This window comes from Ptychodera flava, chromosome 12, assembly GCF_041260155.1.
Source record: "Ptychodera flava strain L36383 chromosome 12, AS_Pfla_20210202, whole genome shotgun sequence".
Classification (NCBI taxonomy): domain Eukaryota; kingdom Metazoa; phylum Hemichordata; class Enteropneusta; family Ptychoderidae; genus Ptychodera; species Ptychodera flava.
The window spans coordinates 31,658,093-31,681,780 of NC_091939.1; the positions used below are offsets into that span (position 1 = coordinate 31,658,093).

General features: G+C 38.8%; 2 protein-coding genes across 3 annotated transcripts in view; both read right to left on the minus strand.

The window, feature by feature from the left end:
- The window catches only part of LOC139145666 (sulfite oxidase-like), a 438,941-nt gene extending 426,245 nt beyond the window's left edge, over positions 1–12,696 (minus strand). The window contains exon 1 of one of the 2 annotated variants that reach the window (XM_070716953.1): positions 12,601–12,696. The gene's annotated coding sequence lies outside the window, so the exon portion shown is untranslated. The remainder of the gene's footprint in view (positions 1–12,600) is intronic. The other variant, XM_070716955.1, reaches the window with a different exon arrangement.
- On the minus strand, positions 2,434–8,451 carry LOC139145667 (sulfite oxidase-like). The gene is given in 5 exon segments (XM_070716957.1): positions 2,434–3,262; positions 3,351–5,743; positions 5,746–5,948; positions 7,266–7,325; positions 8,338–8,451. Coding segments are annotated over 4 exon segments (1,881 nt in total). The 5' UTR covers positions 8,406–8,451; the 3' UTR covers positions 2,434–3,262; positions 3,351–4,193.
- Positions 12,697–23,688: the final 10,992 nt, after the last annotated feature.

The following is a 23,688-nucleotide window of genomic DNA, read 5'->3' on the forward strand; positions in this document are numbered from 1 at the left end:
GGCGCTCTGTGGTCTGCATACGTAGTCTGCTCTGTACTTGTGTATGCTGGGACGCATGACGCAAAGGCGAATCCATTGTTGGAGGACAAGCATACGTGGGGAGGTTAGGCCTATCAATCAACTATAGTACCGACTCTCGAGCTCCGGAGTCCGTGGTTGAACCACTGCACTGCAAATATTCTGAGAGCTCCGAGCTCTGCTGGCTCACTTTTTTTCTATGTCCGCCAAAATAATTACGCGAAGGATGAGGATGTTTGCGTGATGCAAAAAGCTAGCGAAGTCGATTCTTAATCTCGACGGTTCAGTTACTGTCACTGATTCCATCCCAAAATTAATTTGCCAAAAACTAGTATAAAATCTGTGAACAGATGTGACTGTCATTTAATAGGCGTAATATTTATGCCCAATTATTATACAAGTCACCGATAACTTGGGACGTATTTGGCCCTAGCCTGTGCAAAACTACTTGTATGCCGTTAGATGGCGCATATCCTATGATCACACGTCCCAGTGGGCCTGGGGTCTTCCCGCATTCCACTTTTTGTGATTTAGATGTATAAGTCCAGCCCCAATGGTCAAATTACCACTACCTCATTATAATTCAGTGCACGATCAGTAATTGCAAATCGAGGAATATAAAGATTCAAGTGTTTCTGGTACAAACACTGAAGTCAATGAGTCTGCCAGAGGTCAGATCGGCCAGGTAGCTGAACAACCCCAGAATGAAGGGCACCTGTGTGGTGCGGGTGCACCTGGCAAACATACACAATAATAAACATGTAGAACTTTTTTGGGCAATGTTGATACGATTCTAAGGTGCCAACATTAAAAAAAACCACAAAATATTTTTTTCTGGGCATTACACGTTACCCTCTTTGAAGTTTCACCTATGTTTCAACTCATTGGAATTCTATTTCCCTGATGATGCATCTCTACGGCAGAATCGAGATTTCTACTGATGGACAGTGCTTGACAGAACAGTGTTGAATTTCTAGATAGATTACAAAGAATGAATCATGATAGGTTGGCCAAAGTCGTGGTTTTTTGAACTACATTAAAACTATGTTAAAGTAAGGTTAATAGTGGAGTTGACCAAAGTGTATGCATAATGTTTTAATAGATAATGAGCTAGATCATGTTTATAATTCAGATCTTCCGTTACACAAGGGTTGTTAAATAGTTTTCAGGCTATAAGTGATCACAAAGAAATGACCTCGTTCTAGTGAAATGTTGAAAATATGAAATCCTTACACCATTACAGATGGGTGAAAAAAGACAATAAACGGGAAAAATATGTAAATGAGCCATTAGACCATTGTGGAATCTCTTTGTCCTTGAAAATCGGTTAAAACTTAATTGACCTTGCAGAGAATTAGTTACCGTGGTCTAATTATAAAGGGACGGGAGAGTGGCAGTTTTGCCCAGCTGGTGAACATATGTCATTGTCACTTTACACATAAACACTATATTGCTGAGATCAGAAAGACATTTTACCTGCATTTGAATGACGTAATTACAAAGTCTGATTACAAAACGATCATAAATACATTTCTTTCTTGAGGTATGAATTTTAAGATTAATGGGTTATTCAGTAATGCTCTATGGGAAATACATCATATGACCTAGGGGAAGCAGTATCAGAGGGAAGAGAGAAGCGCCCTCAACGGTATTTAATCTTGTTAAAAGTTGCTGTTTGAAGGTGCTAAAAAAAGTTCCATTTTCAAGGTTGCTATCAGCAACTGAGTTGATCTCATCATACCTCCTGCATGCAAATTGCCTTTGTCATGAACTTAAAAAAAAATCAAAACCCTCTCTTTTCCTAACATAAGACGTACCTTATTCCCTCAGTTTCCTTGAAAATATTGTGTGGGTGTCAAAAATATGTTGACAAAATTACAAAATGCGGTCTCCTCCTTGGAAAAGGTTGATCTTCTCATTATTCAAAGTGGGAAATACGAAAGATATAATCATCAAAGCAATTCTTTCAGAATTTTGAGATACGGACAAAGCTGTTCTGTGTACAGAAGAAATTTGCTTCAGTTCAGTGAGTGGTCTCAGAATGTGAGAATCTAGGAGAATTGTGGCTATTACCACTGACTGTGCATTCTGAAGGGGTGGTTTTCCTCAGACTGGTCTTGTCACTGGGTATATCAAGATAAAATTTACCCCTGAATGAATAGTTGTGTCTTTACAGCAGCTGCTGTACATAGCTTCAAACTGCATGATAGTTGACTCATCACAAAACTACACCAATGCAGACTCCAAGAAACCTTCAGGCTTCAAATTTGTGTGTGGATGTCACATTTCTGATGTCAGCATAAAAATACCAGTACCAAGATTCAGTTGGTAAATAATCCTGAGAACTTCATCATTATTTAGTGAGACTGATGTAAAATATTTGAGACTGTAAAAATCACACCAACAAATGCTTAATAGAGTAAAGATGTACTTTATTCATACCATCATTACTGTTTACTACTATTTGGAATTCAATGCCAAAACCATACCAGAAAAGAAGGTGTCAGATTCAATTTTAAAGTGTTAAACTGAACACTGCTTTTTTCAAATAACTATATCACTTTTGACATCATTTTTTTGTCGGATCAATATGATCATTTTCAGAGACACACACAGCTCATCTATGTGTCATAAGAGTTACCGCTTCAACTCTCTCCCGATTGGTTACGACGGGTACTTTTTTTCTTTTATGTATTATTTGTATTATTTCAGATACTATAGACAATCTATTTTCAGTCTTATCTTCTGTGAAAGACTTTAAACTCCACAAGCAGACTTTCAAAGTCTCTTTCAACAGAAAAATTGGATAATGGAATTTGAAGATTTCATGGCATCAGCTGCAGTTGCTCATTTCAATTATATATTCCACTAAACACCTATCAGTTAAAACTTCAAATTTAAATTTGCGTGAACTTTCAAAAGATGTTTTGTCATCTCATACTGTAAGTTTACACAATCCCTATGTTTCCTTTTTTTTTCATAATAATTCTTCACTTTCATCAAAAAGCAAAATCTAAGAAAATCGATTAACCCACATATTACCTTGTTTTGTGATACATGTACTTCAAAAGTGCGTAGTGGTCTAGCATGGTTGGAAGTTCTAACGTGTAGTTGAACAAATTTGTAAAGTCACAGTTCAAGCAGCATAACTTTTTTTTTCTGTATCTCTTACCTAACCAAAAACAAACCAGGAAGTTTGCGTAGTGCTGTAGACTTTACCTTCACGGTGTTGATTGATTTAACCCTTTCACCCCCAGTTCCCTGTGTACAGGTCCAACTTTACCATAGAAAACAATGGATTTGGGACAAACCATGGTGGTGAAAGGTTAAACAAGAACGGAACTGAATCACTGGATGATGTTGCTCTTGATGTTACTTTCCTAACGGCCAAGACAGCCACGATGATTTTGTTACAGATAAGATGATCTCATCACAGCCAAGACGATATCATCACAGTCAAGACAATTTCATTACAGCCAAGATAATTTCATTAAACCTACCAAGTATGCATGTAATCAAATTTTGCCACAGAATACTATGGAGTAGTACCAAGCTGGTTTGGTAAGGGGCAACAGTGCTACAATTAGAAAGCCTCAATTTCTAACACCGCACAATAAACGTGATGTACCCTGATATTTCACTTGTTCCAACATTAAATTACAAATAATGCTCATCATTCCTTAGTAATTTAAACACCAATATCTTTCTACATGGTAGAACTCTCTCCTGGTAAATCTTGCGATCGGTCTACCGGTATATTGCTGGGACCATCTCACAGTTTTTTCTCTTGCATATCTTCAAAGGACAATTTTGATGTTTGACATAAAATATTGCCGGGCCCAGTACAGTCATGTATGACTTGCTAATAAAAAACACCACCCGAGTGTCAATCAAGGACAGTCAATACACTTTGTATAGCATGAATTTCATGATTATGTTTCTGTAATCTTGACTGTTGTTTTTCAAGAAACATAGTATGGAGATTAATCATAGGTTATACACAGGACTATGTTTTACTGGATACAAATTTCTTAAACTAATATTACCAGAAAAAACTCAATTTTCAGTTGTTCAATCAATGTGCGTGGATGTACGCCATCACATGAGCAATTCAGCTGTTGTACATAACGATGGATTAATTTCAAGACAGTCAACCTTTCCTTGCTCAGAGCAGTTCACTCGATGATCACTTTCGCATGGCTCCAGGCGTTGGCGAGGACACCGCGGAAATTCCAGTGTCCGTCAAAACTGTTGGGCTGTACATTGTAGGCAGAGTCCACAGCCTTGCAGACCAAGTCCAGCGGCCCCTTGTGGTTCTCCGGGATCGGGATGTTGATATCCCAAAGAGTCCAGGCCCAGTTGCGACTGTACGGCTGTGGCTCCTGGTGGAGATCGGCGCGATGCCAAGTCTGGCCGCCATCGATGGAGACATCTACTCGTAGGATGCCCCTACCACCGCCACTCCAGGCGTATCCCCTCAGATTAATCTCTTTGTTTCCGGCTGGGACTTTGGTTCCATCTACTGGCACACAGATCGCTGACTGTACAGGGTATTCCTGGATGGCCGTCTCCTGTGAGTAGTCGGCTGTTTCCAAGGTAACAGACGGTGAGAATCCTTTGTAATCATTTTGCTGCCAGTGGCTCTGGCTTTCTTCATCAGATGCGATGATCCTTGTCAACCACTTCACGTTACGAGCACCCACATACCCAGGAACGATGACACGCAGTGGGTAGCCGTGGTCGCGTGATAGCTTTTCTCCATTCATCTTGTATGCTAGGAGTACATCACCCTCTGGATCCATTGCTTTCTTGACCGGGATCGAGGCACCATACTGCTCCGATGTGAACGGATCAGTGTCAAGTCCTTCAAACTGGATGTGCTTCACACTTGGGTCATTCTCTTTGATACCAGCATGCAACAGCACATCCCTCAGTCTCACCCCGGTAAAATTGGCATTGCCGATGGCAGACTGCTTCCAGTTAAGACCTTTGACCTTTTTATACCTTGCCATGTCACTTCTGCGGTTGCCAGCACACTGCAATGTTGCAGTGATGGTGTATTCCTTGAATTTCTTCAGATCATCATAAGACAGCTCAATGGTTTTGTGCCCGTCCTGTGATTCAATAATCAAGCTGAATTCTTTCATATCGACATCAGGGACAGGAAGGTGATTTCGTATGTAGAACAAGTCCCTGGGAGTTATGTACTTCTCAATGAGGATATCAGACGGGGGTTCTCCATTGAACGGTTTCTTTGCACTCGGAATGATAGCCGGGTGTCTGATTGGGTCATTGCGGAATGGATCATTTGAATCAACTTCAGGTTTACTGCGTCCCTGCTGGGACAGGTTACCGATGCGGTATTTCTCCAGCTGTTCGAAGACAAGACTGGTTTTGTGGATCTCAAAGACTTCCCAGAATGGTTCCAGCGCTCCCCCAGCCGCCATCAGAATGCGATCGCCACCTGGATGATGATCCACAAACTCCGTGATATCGTACACGGCATCTTTGTAGGTGCACCATAAGCCTTTATTCTTGTCATTGTGATCCGATACTTCATCTTCCGAGTAACATGGCAGGCCAGGAATTGCCGTTCCAGGAGCTCTTTGAGCATCTGAAGAAGCTCCCCGCTCTGGTTCAGTTTCCATGACATTTGCAATGTCATGCACAGCAATGCCGGCTGCTTCAATACTCCTTTTTTCTCCTGCGTGGGTGTATTCCGCTGCCAGTAGAGCATGAGGCCAAGCCCTCCCATGGCTGCTACCACTGCGCTGGCAAACAAGCCGAACCTTGTTGTCTTTGGTATGGATGTTGTGGAGAAATGATGTTTGCCGTAGGTTTGCCATGGTTGATACCCTGCTGCTTCAGATTGGTGAGAACTGATTTTTTGTGTGTAGGCTGTTCTGTTTGTTGTCAACACAGATGCGCATCTAGAAGAGAAAAATTTTCAGATTCCCATTTAAATGGTATTACTTACAGCTCCCAGGATTTTTCTGTAATATATAATTAACTTTTTGACTACCATTGCCAATATTGTCCCATGTACCAAAGATAATGTGGATGCATTAACAATTCCAGCACTTGTTGTATATAGTAATTCTATACGGCGCTGGAAATTTGTATCATTGAAGGTGGTCCACAGGTTACACTAAATCACATTTACGAAGATCACCATGAATACTGTATTCGCTTTGAAACATTGAGGAGCAAAATGATTGTTTCAATAAGAAAATATCCATCAAATGCTAACATAGGGGCAAACGTAAACAAAATTTGACCAATGAAGAGAAACAAAATGATGTATTACTCAGATACAGACATGTCTCTTTAGTCAAATGATTGGTGACGGCATTCTACAAAGACATGGAAGGGCGCCCTCTAGGGGCCATGGCGCTTTGTTCAGCGGCAAGATAGAACTGATGCCAATGGGTAAATTTAGCAATGTCATAAATTACATTTATATGCTGTTCTTGAAGACACACTGATGAAGAGTAAATGTGTATCTGATAAATTAGTATTGATGAAATTGCGGAACTGCTCAGCTCTTCTCTACAACTTAAAATCAGCACACAACAACCTTAGTCAATAAATAAACGCTTCCCTTTCTTTATCAGAAAACAAATTTTTATAGGGAATCTGGAATAACTGCTTTTATTTCCAATACAATTTCAAGGGTATATAAAACATCTTTTTAATGTGAAATTTGATAGAAAACTTCAAAAGTCTTGTACATTTTCTGATTTATATTTCATTCATTTGTTGTGACAATAATGGTAAGGAAAGATGGATGTCACTGTATGTTTACCTATAAATAATATTGATGGTGATGACAAGAAAAAATCAAATAATATTTTGATTTTGAAACTAAAACTGAAAGTTATGAAGCAAATGCTTGCCACAGGCACTCCTTTTATCTGAGCTAGGCAGTATGCATGGGATGTATTCTGAATGTACATGTAGTAAATGTGCATCATGGTATGTGGAGTTGTGTGTGCCTTGCTTATTGACTCCCTAGAATAGCTGTAAATATACGTAGACATACATTAACCGTTTGAACCTGGCTCGGACAAAAATGTCCCCATGATGTCATAGGTCAACAGGAGGTCAGGGTGCAAAGGGTTAAGAGCACATCTGCTCAAAATCCAAAATGGTAAGGACTATTTGCATCAAAATGACACAACAACAATGCCACTTACGTTTGCCACTTTGTTGCAAGTAGCATATATCACTGACTACCGAAAACCTACCTGTAAATGGGTATGGTTGTGCTTGCTAATGGATTTGGATAGAGTCTAAACCCAGTGCTCCTGTGTACATGTAACAAAAGACAGACAATGAAATTAGATTCTAAGTACAATAAATAGTTTATATTGATAAGGGAATACTGTTACATTCAGTTTGCTAAATGCCCTGCAAAACATACAAATATAAAATATGCTGGTACATATATATTAGAAATACACTCTTGCTGCAAAGTATCCATCTTCGTGTTGAAGTGATCCAATTGACTAATATCCATGCTTTGTGTATATCTAGCTTCGGTGATCAAACCATCCAACTCTGTGTATGTGAGTGTGTGAATAATTCTGGCTGTAACCTGTAACTAATGCTGTTGAGTTTGTTGTCCTCAGCATATTTGTTATTTATCTTTGTCAAGTTCAAGGTTTCAACATCAGATGCACAGAAAGAAAGAACAATTACGTTATGTTGGAAAAATCATTTTGCCAAGAAGGAAATAAAAGTTGTGCATCACGTTGATTTATTTTTTAAGTCATGGTACTGTACTCACACATGTTAAGTCTTGTTTGTAAATGGTACATGCCTGTTTTGCTAAGCGAACAATCAATTTATGTTTTGAATCATGTCATGCGATATTATTCTAAGCAAAGACCTTCCAGAAAAGGTTCTATATTCTAGACCACAGTGGCTGTAATTTCACTACAATTCAGTGTATTGTCTTTATGCTTTGATTTTTTATTTCCCCCACACTTTGGTTCAAGGTACATGTAAGTACATGTATGAATGAAATGCACTTGAACTGAAAGTAGTTATGCTGTTTTTTTTCTGATATCTCCTAAATGTAGGTACTAAACCATTTTTTGTGTGAGAGTTTTTAACTCAGTAAGCATCAGGGTGTGTTTGAACTGAAAATGAAACTAGCCTGTGTCTTTGCTCAGAAAATTCTCATACTATGGTATATCTATTATGCCACGTTTGAAATTCGTTGTTACTTTTTCTGATTCCTTCTTGTTCATTCACGAATTCAAACAGCTTTTTTCTTATCAATTCTTGACTATTCTGTACATGGTGCACACTTACCGTAAGAAAACTGGGGTTCTGCTGGCCAATACTCCAAGAGTCCTGACTGTTGGTGTACTGGCAAACATCTTGCCCTCTCACATGCGTCTAACCACGTAATGCTGCTGAAATGAAAATGAAAACACCAACATATTACATTCCGTCATATCCAAGATTTACTCTCTGCAGAAAAAACAGCATTGTACTCTTTTTAATGTACTTTGTGAAATGTTTGCTCAATATTTCAACAAAAAAGATTTAACTTTTCTCTTTCAAAATTAAAAATCACTGTGCAAATGTTGGTACTATAGAAACAAAGTACCTTAAATTTACCCATATTGGAAATTCAAAATGGCTAGCCCCCAGTGTTAACTTTAGGGGTAAAAATAGAGTTTTTCAATTTCACCAAATAAGATGGTGACAATTTTATTTGCTCCAAGAACTTCAAAATGAACCCGAGCAAGAGTAAATCAGAAAAGTTAAGTAAAAATTTGAGAGTAAATAACAAGTGAATAAATCATAGCTAATGTAAAAGTATAATATTGAATATTAAACTTAAACTACCATGAGAAGGCCAGGCTTTGACAAATTGAATGGATTTACCAAGTACATGTACTGTAGAAAAAGCTCACACATTTCCTAGATCCTCTGATCCTGTACTTTGTAGACACCTGACACAACACAGCTGACAATAACTTTGCCCTTCAAGACAGCACTGAAACTCTTGTGCTCAGTTTAACCCAACAAATAACGGCTAATGTTTTCTGTCCTGCAGATATTCATGACGATGGAGTGTTTACTACCAGCTGTTCAATGATCCAGTTACATATTGTTTTTCAACAAGTGCAAAGGGCACAGACACCTGAGTTATGCAAAGAGGTGAATGAACCCATGATTACCTAACCAGATGAGGGACCATCTCAGATTGTTGCAATTGTTCAAGAGACAAAATTCCTTCATTGTGATCAAAATACCCTCCCCTAAACGAAAGTTCAAACGTGCAAAATATTTACCCTGTTCAGATTGACCACTTTGCGTCGGTGTAGGGCCGGTGCAGGGCCGGGGCAGACGTAAAATAACCAACGTGGACATGCTGCGTCCGCTTTGGACTGACACAGTATGGTCCCGGTGAGAAGGGGGATTCAGGGCCGACGCAGGGCCAACGCAAAATTTGGTCCGACGCAAATTGCCTGTGTGGACACCTTACGTCGGCCCTGGTCCCAGTTGACGCCCTCACATGTTCATTTTGAGTAACACATTGGCGCGTAGAATATGGCGGTTCGTGGGACTAACTGGAGCTGGAGCACGGAGGAGACGTAAAATGACGAGTGGTAGTCATATTTGCCCTTCTTGTGCGTAAAAACCGCCGGAAAATCATGAACAGTAGAAACAGCGCGCCAGTATTCAAATCTGCCATCTTGAACCTTGACAGGTCAGAGGTCACAAAGGACGGCAAATTTACGTCGGCCCAAATTCAGGTACCGGTAAGTGCGGACACGGACCAAATCTGTTCCCAAAAGGAGGATTATTTTGCGTCGGCCCAAATTTCAGTTGGGTTGCCAATGTGAACAAGGCAATTAACGTCTACAGATACAATGGAGTTTAAAAAATATGATACTTTTTATTTTAAAATTTGATGAATGGAAAGTTTAGGATACAATGTTACAGTTGGTAAATTATGTTTGAGTGTAAACAAAACAGCATGACACGAGTTTTTTGATATGAGAGTGCAGATTTTGTTTAGTTTTGCAAAAGATGTAAAGAGGACTTTTGATCACAAAATAAAAGTGCAAAAGTGAAGTTCACTAACTGAATTGTGGCCATGCCCCCTTTCCTGTAAACGAATGAATTTCGCTGTTTAAACTTATGCGACAAGATGAGACAGTCCCTAAGACTGACCATGACATATTTTCCTGTCCTTTTTCAACAATATACCAACGATGATAATTTATCAGGTGGCTGATAACACATCAAATGTATCTCATCAATTTACAGATAATTGTCTACCAAATATTGACATGTCTTTCATACTTCCATCTCTGAATTGCCAGTCAAATACAACTGTCTCAGATTACTTTGAAGACTAGATATCCATGCGTGATGATTATCTGCAAGTCTGAATGTGGACATTTAAAAAAATAGGCTTCCATGGTCTGAAACACAACCGCGTACTGGGAACATTCATCTTCCATTGTCTTTTCATTGGGTGTGAAGGTATGTGAAGGGGCTATGTGGCTTGCTGGCCACTCTTACAGACAGCAGATATTTGTTGTATCTCAAATGTTTCAAGGTTGGATTCACTTAATAAATATATCAAAATCAGACAAACCTTGGCGACTAAACAATGGCAAAACATAAACACTCCCAGTTCAATATTTCCACCTACACTTCAGGCAATACGTATTAAACAAACAAAAAGCAATGAGGGTCTGGCAAGCTGTTTACACACCTATTAAAAGAGAATCTTGTACCAGTGTAAAAGTATGCCAGATGTTTCAATTCTAAATATAGATTTTGACAATGTATGTAAAATGTCTGGTTCAATTACATTTTGTGAGAGAACTGAGCTTTTATTCATACTGATTCAATATACAGCTAGAAAGGACAGCTAAACATGAAGTGTTGAGCCCTCCATTAGCACATTCATATGTAACTCTGCATTTCCACGATGAAGAAGTGTATCGCACTTTATGTGCTATCCAGTTCCAAGATCCACTTAAGTGATATTATAGAACAAACAGTTACATATAATGGCTTGGGTGACATAATCAAGTCACAATGCACTGATAGCGTGATATAACTCTGTTTCATGTGACATTTAACCGTCGCGTTCTGGCATACTGGATTTCTACACGTACCAAATTGTTGGGTGCATGGTTTGGGTATTTACTGTATAGCAATGGCTTCAAACCAACGATGGATTCCAAACAAACAAGAGGACTTAACTCAAGCTGAACTAAACTTTTTTGTGCAATTGTGCACAAGTGATGTTACAAATAACACTGTCTCCATTTTTCACATTGACAATCAAACTGAAGTATGGCAATCGTGAGATAGAGCGGTTCACGGCAGTAACACTTACCTCTACACTACACAAAGATTGGAAATCAAAAAGAGTTTGTTCGGTGAAATAAAACTAATAACAAATGATCAACTTGGGTTATCATCATTTTCCTCATGAACACCATCCCTTGGGCAAGCAGCAAATCATGACTTTGCAGTTGCTTAAACTTAAAGCTATCATGCGTTATTTTGTTATAAATTTGTAGAGATGTTTGTTTCCAGTGATGATTTCCAGAAATCATGTCTGATAAGAAAGGAGGGTAAGGTACAATAGAACTAGAAAGACTAACTGCTGTTCAATGTATTCTCTTGCCTAAAGCTGTAATTTGTACAAACTACAGACGTGTATAAATCATCATACAGAATGTTTACTTTTCCCATAGTATATGTACATGAAAAGACAGTAAAATTGGAGTTTGACAACCCATTTTTTGTATATCATGTATTTCGATTTTGAGACCTTGACTCTTTCAACTAATTTAGTTTTACGGTACTCTCCAAATTTTTTTTTCCAATGATGACAAAATAGGCCAAACCCGGAATTCGAATCCACCACGGTACAAACAAAGCGATGTGCGCAAACGCGCATAAACGTACGTGTATTTCCATGCGCGCTAGTACACATGTGGGCTTGTTTGTACCGGCATCACGTGATTATTTGGGCGTACTGAGTGTGTAGAACGCATCGCGTCCTTTTTATTCCGGAGTAGAACCATTGAAAGAAAAACGTGACACGCACCAAATTTCCGTAATATTTTAAAGCAAAAACAAGATGTGAACAGGGAAATAGCTAAGTCATATCATTATAAAGTTACTGATTAATGTCATGTCAAGTCATTTCAACAAATGAATGAACCTACTTGGTATTTTCATTGAAAGAAAAAAACAACGAACATACAGGCCAAGTGAAAATAACAATCCTTGAACTTTGACCTCTCCGACCATGTGTTACAGAATCCCTGTTTGCATCAATAACAATAATATGCCAGTGATTCACTGTTCACGCTCACCACCACTCTCTGTCAAGGTTACTTTAACCTAAATTCCAAAATCATCCTTGTTCAACCCTACATTGTCAAGTACTTCATGCCATGTTCATCGCAGTCCTTCAGACTTGAACATGATACGAAAATATTCCTCACATCACGATAAATCATTTAAATAATGGTACTTCAACAATAGGTTTTGGAGTGTTAGTAGAACAATCGAGAAATACTTCACCTTAACTTCAATGTACAAACGCTGTGATGTTGATCAACAAGCTCAAATTGTAAGAGGATATGAACACCCACCACGGCAGCACTGCAAGCAGTGAGTTGTTGTTGTTCATATTAAAATTTAATGCTGGTGCATAAACCAGTTCTAACCGGTCAAGACGACTTGTTTTTCTGCCAAATGCTCACTGTGATAATTTTGTTTGCAATTTGATGTGAATATGTGCCAACGATCCATTGATAACATTATTTTCATCAAGGGCTGCAAGCTGGTATGTATACTATGTTACCAAATTGCTCAGAGTTAATTTGCATAATTTACTGAAACGATCTATCTTAACGGTGAGCACGAATATGAGGAATGTACATCATAGTAACACATGTCACATGATTTTACATAATTTTCGCTCGTAAAGTGTGTTTCACTGATAATAAATCTAATTTTTCAGTGTGTCCTAAAACAAGTGTGTTTACTACTCTCTTATTCAAATGTACTTGAATGACCTTTGCAAAGCGGAGTGATAGAGTGTATCATTGATATACTTTCCATGAAATAAAACATGGCGAGTGTGATTTGCACACCCCTTGGGAAAACAAAGAGGATTGAAATTTTCAGAATTCTACGACATGCTGTTCTTCCACTTTCACTTCCCTTCCATAGATATCCTATTGATAAATCTTGAACAGTTTCTGCATCAGACAATAGCCTTTACCTAGCCTTGCATATGATGCTGTGGGCTCCCGGCGTTATATGGCCTCCCACCACAGCCCTGCTGTCTGCCATAGACAAACCGGCGACCACGGTCCCAATTTGGACTGCACACGAAAAGCTTCTTTTCCAACTACTGGGTACTTTCAGCAAAAATCAACTCGATTCCAATCTATGCCTACCCAAATAACTCAACTGCTCACAGATTGCAAAACAATTGCTCTTGTAACGTCCAAAACCGTTAGTTTACCAACGATGCACGGTCAAGGACCCAGTGGCCGGCCATATCTTGCATCATGAACGTATCTAATGGTAGGTCACTAGGCCCTTGACCTTACATCGCTGGCAAACTAATGCCTTTACCATACTCCTCAAAATGTGACAAAGCATGGAATCAATTTGTTAAATGTCACAGATTAGTTCACTGAAAGAACTTTACATAAACCAGGTTTATACAGGCAAAATTCGGTCAGACAAAGCAACAGACCACAAATTAAATTAGTTTCCATGAAGACATGGTTGCAACAAACAAATCATTGGTGTAACTTTAGTTGCACATGACCTCTGACCTTTCAAAGTTCAAGATCATGATGTCTGTTCTGTTCAAGTTTTTTGTAAGTGTTTTAATGACTGCCACTGACTAGCCATATAATTTCACCCACAGTCCCTCCGCACATCGGTTGGGAAACGCCTGGGTCCCTATTTTTACAATGCTTTTCATTTTGGTTTGAATACAATCCACCCTCACACCAAAATAAACACCACATTTCATGTGATACCTGTCGTAAAAGTTTATTATCAGGCGACTGGTAAAGTGAGAAAACGCCGTTTGCTGCATTGGAATGCAGGCGAGCTACCATAACTGCCATTTTGTTTTACAGAAATCAAAACAACAAAACCAAATGACCGATCTCTCCATAACCTAACGGCTTGTTCATTTTTTGAAATGGTTGACACAGGCTTCACATATTAGAGTAAATATCAGTGGTTCTTGGTAACAAATGTTCGAAAGAAAAAAGCGGCGAAAATGGGTACGAAATACGGATGCCAAACCATAATGTGCATACAATTTCTAATTTGGTACTTAACACGTTTAAAAAAATAGGCGTTTCCCAACCAGTGTGTAGAGGGACTGTGCTTCACCTCATGGTCCGGAATCTGAAACTTCAGTGGTGGAGAAATAACAAGTGTATACATAACCTCTTTAATGGCTGCACAAGTTTCATTATCACAAGCTTTGCAATGGCAGTCACAATTTCAATACAATTCACCCTGACACGAGGATGAAGAGACTTCACCGATACATCATCGAAATTCCCACTACATCTCGTTCAGAAAGTCACCAAAGTTTGTGGTAATGGTATGTTAACCATGTATGAAGTCTCTTGCCCAGAAATGAGGACACAACGCAAGCGGTGTCCTCATTTTTGTGACAAGGGACCCTGACACATGGTTCTACCAACTCAACTTTGGATGCATACCGGTATTCAATGCAATATATGTATCAACATGGAACATGCACCTTGTACACAATAATAGAGTGACAAATTTACCCTAATTACCGACTTTGTCTGATCATGAGAGAGATAAAGGTTTTTGCAACCTGCTACATTATATTCAATACACAGTCTTGAGCATTGGCGATCTACAAAAATGTACATGTACCCTTACCTGTGTTGTGAGTACAATTCAGCAGATTTGTGTGGATCAATGGAGCATGTACTTCAACACAGAAGGAACATTACAATCAATGTTAAATGTAACTGCGCCATAACTACATTTCTTTTCAAAAACTTTTTTAAAATATTTTCACCACAATTACCTCAACATTCACTGATCTTTCGTAATCGGGGAGGTAGCTCCGCTCAGCTCACAAGCACGTATTGGAATTCCAAAAGTCGATGGCAGAATGACAGGAGAAAGTACCTCTTTGAGAAATGCTTATCAGCGCTGTGCGGCGCTGCGACCAGTTGTTTTTGCCAACTACTAGTTCTTATCTACATCCCTGTCAGTTTAAAATTAATTTGGCCGAATGACTGGCTTTGTGCAAATTGCATCTCCACAGTGATAGGCTATATGCAAATTAATGACTGGTAATTTTGATATTTCTAAAACAACAAGTCCATATTTGGACAAATAATGAGTGGTTATGAACACATAGAACATCAAATCAATTCATGAAATCAAATTTGTGAGAAATTGTTTGGACTGAATTACCTTTGAAAAGTTTGAGTATGTTCCATGAAATGCCACCTGGCAAATGTAATTTCAGATATTGGAGACACTGTTTTCCCTCCTTCACTTCCAAGCGATGAAAATCCTGAAGATCTGGTCTTGACAGTTTCTATATCATACACTTCTTCTTTACCATTACAGCATACCTACAAAATCAGTGTGAATGTCAATGATTAATTCATGGAGAACTGCTTAACTACCCTGACAGGTATATGAAAATGGACATCTGTTAACAAGAGGCACCTTGGTTATAATATTTATGTTCTGGGTGTCAAACAAAATGTAATAAACAAGGACTATAACATGCTCTACGAGTTGAAACACCAATGACTTTGTAAAGCCAAGTTTGCAAAATTCTGCATGAGACTTTTGCAGTAACAGAATGCTAACAATGTGTGCAGCATCGAAAAGTAATAGGGACACATGCTTTGCTTCAAATTCACACAATACCATTCCTGGAACATGGACCGTGTCCAACATAATGGCTTAAAAATCCTGATTTCTGACTCTGTCTGAAACTGTTCAAAAGCATTCCCGCAAAAAATGCCAATTCCACATGAAAACGCCAGCAGGTCAGAGTTGAAATCTTCATAAAATTGATGGACAACGTATCAATACTGGTCACATCAGAAAAGGGCTTTTGACCGGCAATAAGCAGCAAAACACTGTCTGTATTCATAGATCAACCTGATAATGATATATATACCTGTACCCTGGCCTGACCTGGGGCAAACGCTCTATCATTATTTGAAGGTCAGCCTACCAGGTATGGAAATCATAACAACAACAAGTGTGCCCTTTTAAATACACAGTACAATACAGTCAGGTCTTTATGGGAGGACTCTGGCTGCAAAGACTATATCAATTAAGGGGGCGCTGCACCCAACACAGTGAATTTTGCTCAAAAATCAGTGTTTTGCAAATATTCATTCAATTTTAATTAATTTGTTAACCCAAGATTAAAATATTGGTTGTGTTCACCTTTATCTACTCAACCAGTTATAAGTTGTGTAATAAAGGGGTGTTAATTTATGCAAATGTTTGCATATCACCCAATTTCCTGGCTTCTTTTTCCTCCGAATGTCAAAATTTCAAAAGAATTGAACCCCACTCTGGCTGGGTCAAATTTTCTGAAATTTCCACATTATGTTCTTTAATTATATGACAAAAACAGCTATTTTGTTCTTACATTTTAAATAAGAGGCATTTCAATTTTGCTAATTATGATTTTAATAACTTTTGAGTGTCAGTCTGGGCAAAGGGCAAGAAGAACTTAAAAAAATGCTGAAAGCAAATGAAGAACATTGCTGCAACAACGGCACCTGCTTGTGTATCCCTTTGTGCAATTTCTACCATCATAAAAGTTTTTTCCAGGCCCTTCTAAGTGCGGCACTCCCTCCCACGCTTCCTTCACTGCAATGCCGTAGCGATTACTTGTAGTTGGAAATATACTCTCCATCCTCACGACATAAACAAACAGGTCAGGTCACGTGCACTGCCATTGAAGGTCGGTCAAGAGGTCAATCAAGTCTTTCAAAACAAAATGGCTGCCCGTGGTGGAAAAGTACACAGCACTACAATTGCATGCAACCGTTGCGCGTTGCGGCTTCAACGATCAGCTACAGAAAGCACAAAGACAAACACAATGAGCAAATGAACGGAAACTGGTAGACAATTTTACAAACAAGGAGTGATATTTTGATATTCTCCGATGAGTAAATTATATCGAAGTCTGTATCATACGCCCGACGCCGAACGAACACATCACCATATTACTGTAAACCACGCCAGCAGCACGAGCATGCTGGTGAGTCTGAAAATCAAGATTTAGGACAGATAGCTACCGATCTTAGCGTGTTCCTATATGGACTGATGTAAAAAACTAAAAAATATGGATTTAGAAAAGGGATCGATATTCTTCACATATTCAAACTATTTTGAAAAACTTCATGGAGTTTGGAGCACACGGTTGATACACACCGACTGTTATTCAGATGTAGTATATGTCATCTCTTCCTACCTCCATGTTTTAAACAAGGTAACGCATTCTGTGCTAAAATCTTACCGGTGAAGCGTTGTACTGGTTATCTTTAGGAAAGTTCAAACATCTGACATGTGTTGCCTTCCCTGTTGCTTTCCTATCACATACTGGGCACTGCAATAACACTGCAACTGCGCAATGTCCGTTCGTAATCCAGATTGAACCAGTGCAGTATTATCCGTACGATCGGATCGAGGCCGGTGTTTGGTTGTGCGGGCGCTTGGTGGCGTCCTATCCAAGCCGGTCAATTTCTGCTTCCGAGTACAACAGCAGCGAGTAGTAGTAGTACCTTGATTTTGCTTTAGTTTGTGTCCAGAGAGTTTGATAATATCAAAGTGTGGAGGGACTTTGATAATACATACATGCATACACGTTCTCTGTAGAGAGGTTTACTTGTTCGCATAGTCATGGTTGGTGAAGTCAATTTCAAATCTTGATAAGTGCCCCACAATTGACCCGAGGACGGCACGAGATAACTGATGTAACCACTTGTTTTCCTCCATGATGTAACAGGAGCAAAAGATTGAATACCAATAAATAAACATTTTCGACCATTCTCTTATGAGCTTGTTTATGTATTTATTTATTTATTCGTGTATTTGTCGTTCATTAATATTGTCTGCATGTTGTTTCTCTCTTGTTTTTTATTTTCTTTTTAAATTATGTTATAATATTGGCAATATAACAAAAAGTTGGGTTTTTTCCGATACTCGCACGCGTCATCCGGACAGCCAATTGCAAGCAAACAGTTTGTACTCGCATTTAGCTGGAAAAAAGGAAAAACAAAAAATGGTGGTGCATCAGCGATTAAAGAAAAGGAAGAACATACACAGGGAAGCAATAAACGAAAGAGTAGATAATGGGAAAAATGAAAATATCATAAAAAATACGGTTTCGGCAGTAGGAAAAGACCGTGTGACAAAGAACAATACCGTGCCTAAAATGGGAAATCTCCAGGTCGAACCTGCAACACCGAACGTAACCGACTGCTCAGACTTTGGCAAATACTGTTAATTCTTGATAAAAGCTGGAACTTTTGATGTGCCTTCTCCATATTTTGACTAACTTGGTGTAAAATACACTTTTTTTTTCTATTCCCAAAACCATGCATGTAAAAATGCCTAGTGTCAAACTCGCTAATAGGGGCCTACATTCTGTTTATGGTTCTGTTTCTTTTTTTTATTTCAACATACTTTCACCACAGAAATAAAAGAGCATGTTATGCATTAGAGTACTGAGCTGAAAACACTTCCGCAAGTTTTTTAATTAACATTGTTATGTAGGTCATTTCCCCCCACACTCATCATGACCTGAGTTCAATTAGTCTAGAACATTCTCAAGGTCACTGCCCTTAATGACCTCACAACCTTGAATTCAATTAGTCATGTTTGGAATGTTCTGGAAATTTGATTAGTTGTGTAAGAGAGATAATTTTAGAACAGTAATTAGCATGTCAATAAAAGTTCTAGATTGTTCTTATATGCCCTTATGTAAGCACATGTGTATAAAAGGGACGTGCACAGCTTCCAGTCAGACTTTTGGGATCGTGTCTCTTGTGTGTTACTAAACTCCAGCAGTAGTCATTCTCAAGACTTTTCAAGACCTTCACTGCCAACGCTGGATTTATACTGTGGACTTTGTGCAACTGCAAGCCTGCAAGCCAAAGGACTGTTCATTCGTCCGACAGACTGTTACAACTCTGAGACTGGAGCTTTGCCGTCCCAGCTGAGATAAGTAGTCTGTACACTTTTAAAGCTTGTACTCTATCCCTGACTTAGCAATTAGTTTTTTTTCGTAATAAATTTTGTTTAAACGTTAACTGCTGAGTTCACCCTTTTGTTCGTTTTCTCTGCACGTAACAAAATTGGGGGCTCGTCCGGGAGACGAATATTTTGAGCCGTTTGACAACATTTTGACAGCCTTTTCAAAACTACTGTATACTGTGAACTCAGCAAAATTCAATCATGGCGGAATTCAAGCCAGACGAATTTATGGATGACCTTGATCAGGACACATTTAATTCCCTCAGAAAAGACAACCTCATAGCACTGGCAAATTTCCTTAAAGTAGATGTCAAAAGATCTATGCGCAAGCGAGAAATACAGTTCAAGATTGCAAAACATTTAGTTATTATTCTGGCCATTTTGAGGAGTCTGCCTTAAAAGATTATGAGCCTGAGTCTTCCTCTGAACTCAGAAAATTAGAATTAGAATTGCAGACAAATTTGGAGATTAAGAAAAAAGAATTGCAAATGGAAGAAAGACAGAAAGAAAAGAAAGGCAGGAAAGATTAGAAATGGAAGAAAGACAGAAAGAGAGGGAATTGGAAATGAAAGAAAAAGAATTGCAAATGGAAGAAAGACAAAGGGAGAAAGAAAGAGAGGAAAAAGAAAAGGAAAGAGAATTAGCTGAACACCGACTGCAGTTAGAAATGAGACGTTTAGAGCTTGGACAGTCAGGAAAATTCTTCCCTTCAGACAAGTTTGACATCACTAAGCATTTCAGGTTAGTTCCCCCTTTCCAAGAAAAGGATGTTGATAATATTTCCTTCATTTTGAGAAAATTGCTCAGAGTCTGAATTGGCCTAAGGAGTCCTGGTCTATGCTTTTGCAGAGTGCTTTGGTGGGTAAAGCCAGAGAAATTTACATTCAGTTGTCAGTAGAGCAGGCTTCAGATTATGATTCTGTGAAGGAATTAATTCTCAAGGGCTATGAGTTGGTGCCTGAAGCTTACCGTCAGAAATTTAGGGATTGTGAGAAGGTGAAGGATCAAACTTATGTTGAATTTGCTCGAACAAAAGAACAACTGTTTGATCGTTGGTGCTCTTCTGAAAAAGGTCAGTCAGAATTATGACAAATTACGACAACTTGTTTTGATTGAGGAATTTAAAAGGTGCATCCGGAGTGACATCAAGACGTTTATCAATGAACAAAGGCAGATACATTGGAGGTTGCTGCACGTTTGGCCGATGATTATTCATTGACCCACAAATCTTCATTTCTCAGCAAACCATCCCAGTCCTTTTCATACAGAAACAATGCAGGTAAATTTAACTCCTCCTTTTCATCCAAGAATTTTTCAAAGGACAGTAGAAAATCAAATGACAACAGTTCACAGAGTTCAAGTAACACTCCCACATCATCAGATCCCAAGTCTCAATCTCCTTCTGACAAACAGTTTCGGTACACTTTCTTGTAATTATTGTAAGAAAGACGGCCATTTAATGTCAGAGTGTTTCAAATTGAAAAGAAAACGTGAAGGTCAAAGTGGTCAAAGTGGATCTAAGCCCACCGGCTTTTATTCTTTCATCATCACTCAATTAGAGTCTAATAATGTGTGCAACACATTTTCTGAGGTTAAACCCCTCTCATCCCCAATTAATGAGGTCAAGGTCAATTCTTCTCAAGATAGCATTATGGGTATTTTCGAACCATTTATTCATGATGGTTTTATATCACTTTCTAGTGATTTCTCTTCCGCTACCCCTGTCAAAATTTTAAGAGATACCGGGGCTTCCCAGTCTCTTTTGTTGGCAGATACCCTGCCGTTTTCTGAAAAGTCATTTTCAGGTTCTAAAGTTCTTATTAAGGGGGTAGATTGTAATTGCAATGACTTATTCCTGTTCCTCTCCATAATGTCTATTTGTCTTCGGACTTTGTTTCTGGACCTGTGGCTTTAGGTATTAGGCCTTTTTTGCCTTTTGAAGGGATTCACCTTCTTCTTGGAAACGACCTTGCTGGGGACAAGGTCATTACTAATCCACTTGTGACTGATAATCCTAGTTTAGATCAAAATCCAGAGCCAATAGAGGAAGACATTCCCGGCCTTTTCCCATCATGTGCCATTACTCGAGCCATGTCAAAGAAAACTTCTGAGAATCAAAATACTCTCAAAATAATGTCACAGATGTTGACTTAAATGACACCTTTCTCAGTCAGGTGTTTGACACGGAGCATTCCGTTATCCCTCGTGGATTTGAAACTTCCAGTAAAACTTCTGCTGACCAAAGTCAGACATTTTCTAGATCAAATCTCATTGCAGAACAACACAAAGACCCAGATATTTTGTCTTTGTTTGACAGGGTAGATGATGAAGGTAAAACTTCAGATAGCTCTGTTTCCTATTATACAAAGTCTGGTATTCTCATGCGTAAATGGAGACCTCCAGATGTTTTGGTTGATGACGATTGGGCTATAAAACATCAAATTGTGGTTCCAAAGCCCTACCGTGCTGAAATATTGCGCCTGGCCCATGAAACCCCTGGGCTGGTCACTTAGGAGTCAGGAAAACTTATCATAAAATTCTCAGTCACTTTTATTGGCCTAATCTCAGGCAGGATGTAGCACATTTCTGTAAAACTTGTCACACATGTCAAATGGTAGGAAAGCCAAATCAGACCATTCCAAAGGCCCCTTTACAGCCAATTCCTGCATTTCAAGAACCATTTAGTAGGATACTAATAGACGTGTGTTGGGCCCCTACCAAAAACAAGATCAGGAAATGAGTACATGCTGACAATAATGTGTACATCAACTCGGTTCCCAGAAGCCATACCACTGAGAAATATAAAGACAAAGACTATAGTGAAAGCTTTAGTCAAATTTTTCACTTTATTTGGCCTCCCTAAATGTGTCCAGTCCGATCAAGGCTCCAACTTTATGTCTGGAATTTTTCAACAAGTAATGGATCAGCTAGGCATTAAACAGTATAGGTCATCCGCCTATCATCCAGAAAGTCAGGGTGCTCTTGAGCGATTTCATCAAACTTTGAAAAACATGATTAGGACCTACTGTTTTGACACAGAGAAGCAGTGGGATGAAGAATTCATTTTCTGCTCTTTGCTGTTAGAGAGTCAATTCAGGAGTCTCTTGGTTTTAGCCCATTTGAGCTTGTATTTGGACATACAGTCCGTGGCCCACTTAAGCTCGTTAAAGAGAAATTCCTATCAGACGATGATGATTGTCTGAATATATTGCAATATGTGTCAGATTTTCGTACAAAACTCTCTAAAGCATGTGAATTAGCCAGAGAAAATCTTGAGTCATCTCAGCAGTCAATGAAAACCAAATACGATAAAAACACCTCAAAACGGAAGTTTGAACAAGGTCAAAAAGTTCTTGTTCTACTTCCAATTCCTGGCAAACCACTCCATGCTCGTTACTTGGGCCATACCTAATTGATAAGAAATTGAGTGATTTAAATTACATCATAATAACACCTGACAGGCGAAAACAAAAACAGCTATGTCACATAAATATGCTTAAGCCATATTTGGATAGGGATAATCCTACTATAACTCAGCCTGTCAGTGCAGTCAGTTCAAACCATTATGAAGATAGTGATACTGAAACTGACTTGAGTGAAAATACTCTAAACTCAAAGCTGGGCTCGGTCAAGCTTCAGAACTCAGAAATCCTGGAGAAGCTGGAGTCTACAAAGTTGGCACACCTCCAGCCAGAACAACAACAACAGGTGAAAGAACTGCTCCACGAATATAAACACCTGTTTCAAGATGTTCCAACGAGGACAAACGTCATCTATCACGACGTTGATGTTGGGGACAGTAAGCCTGTAAAACAACATCCATACAGACTGAATCCAACAAAAGCGAAATATCTCCAGGAAGAAGCCAAGTATTTGCCGAACAATGACTTTATCGAACTCAATAAAAATAACTGGACTTTACAATGCATACTTTATGCCAAATTCAGTGCCATTTCGAGTTTTCCGATATCAAATTTCAAGAGGATAGTCATGGGACCGATCATCCTGTTTGCTATTTTTAACAAATTTTGCAAATTTAACAAATCCCAGAGAAACTACTCTACAATTGAAAAGAGTGTTTATCTTTGATATTAGCTTTACAGCATTTTGAAGTTTATGTTACTTCTTCTTCAAATCAGCCAATAGTGGTTTATATTGATCACAACCCTCTTGTTTTTCTGCAGAAATTTAAAGGCAAAAATCAGAGATTGCTAAGATGGAGTTTAATGTTACAGGAGTTTAATCTTGACATTAGACATATCAAAGGCAGAGACAATTTAATTGCAGACTGTCTCTCTCGTATTTAGAGTTTATTGTTGTTCACTTTCAAGAAATTTTATTGTTGTT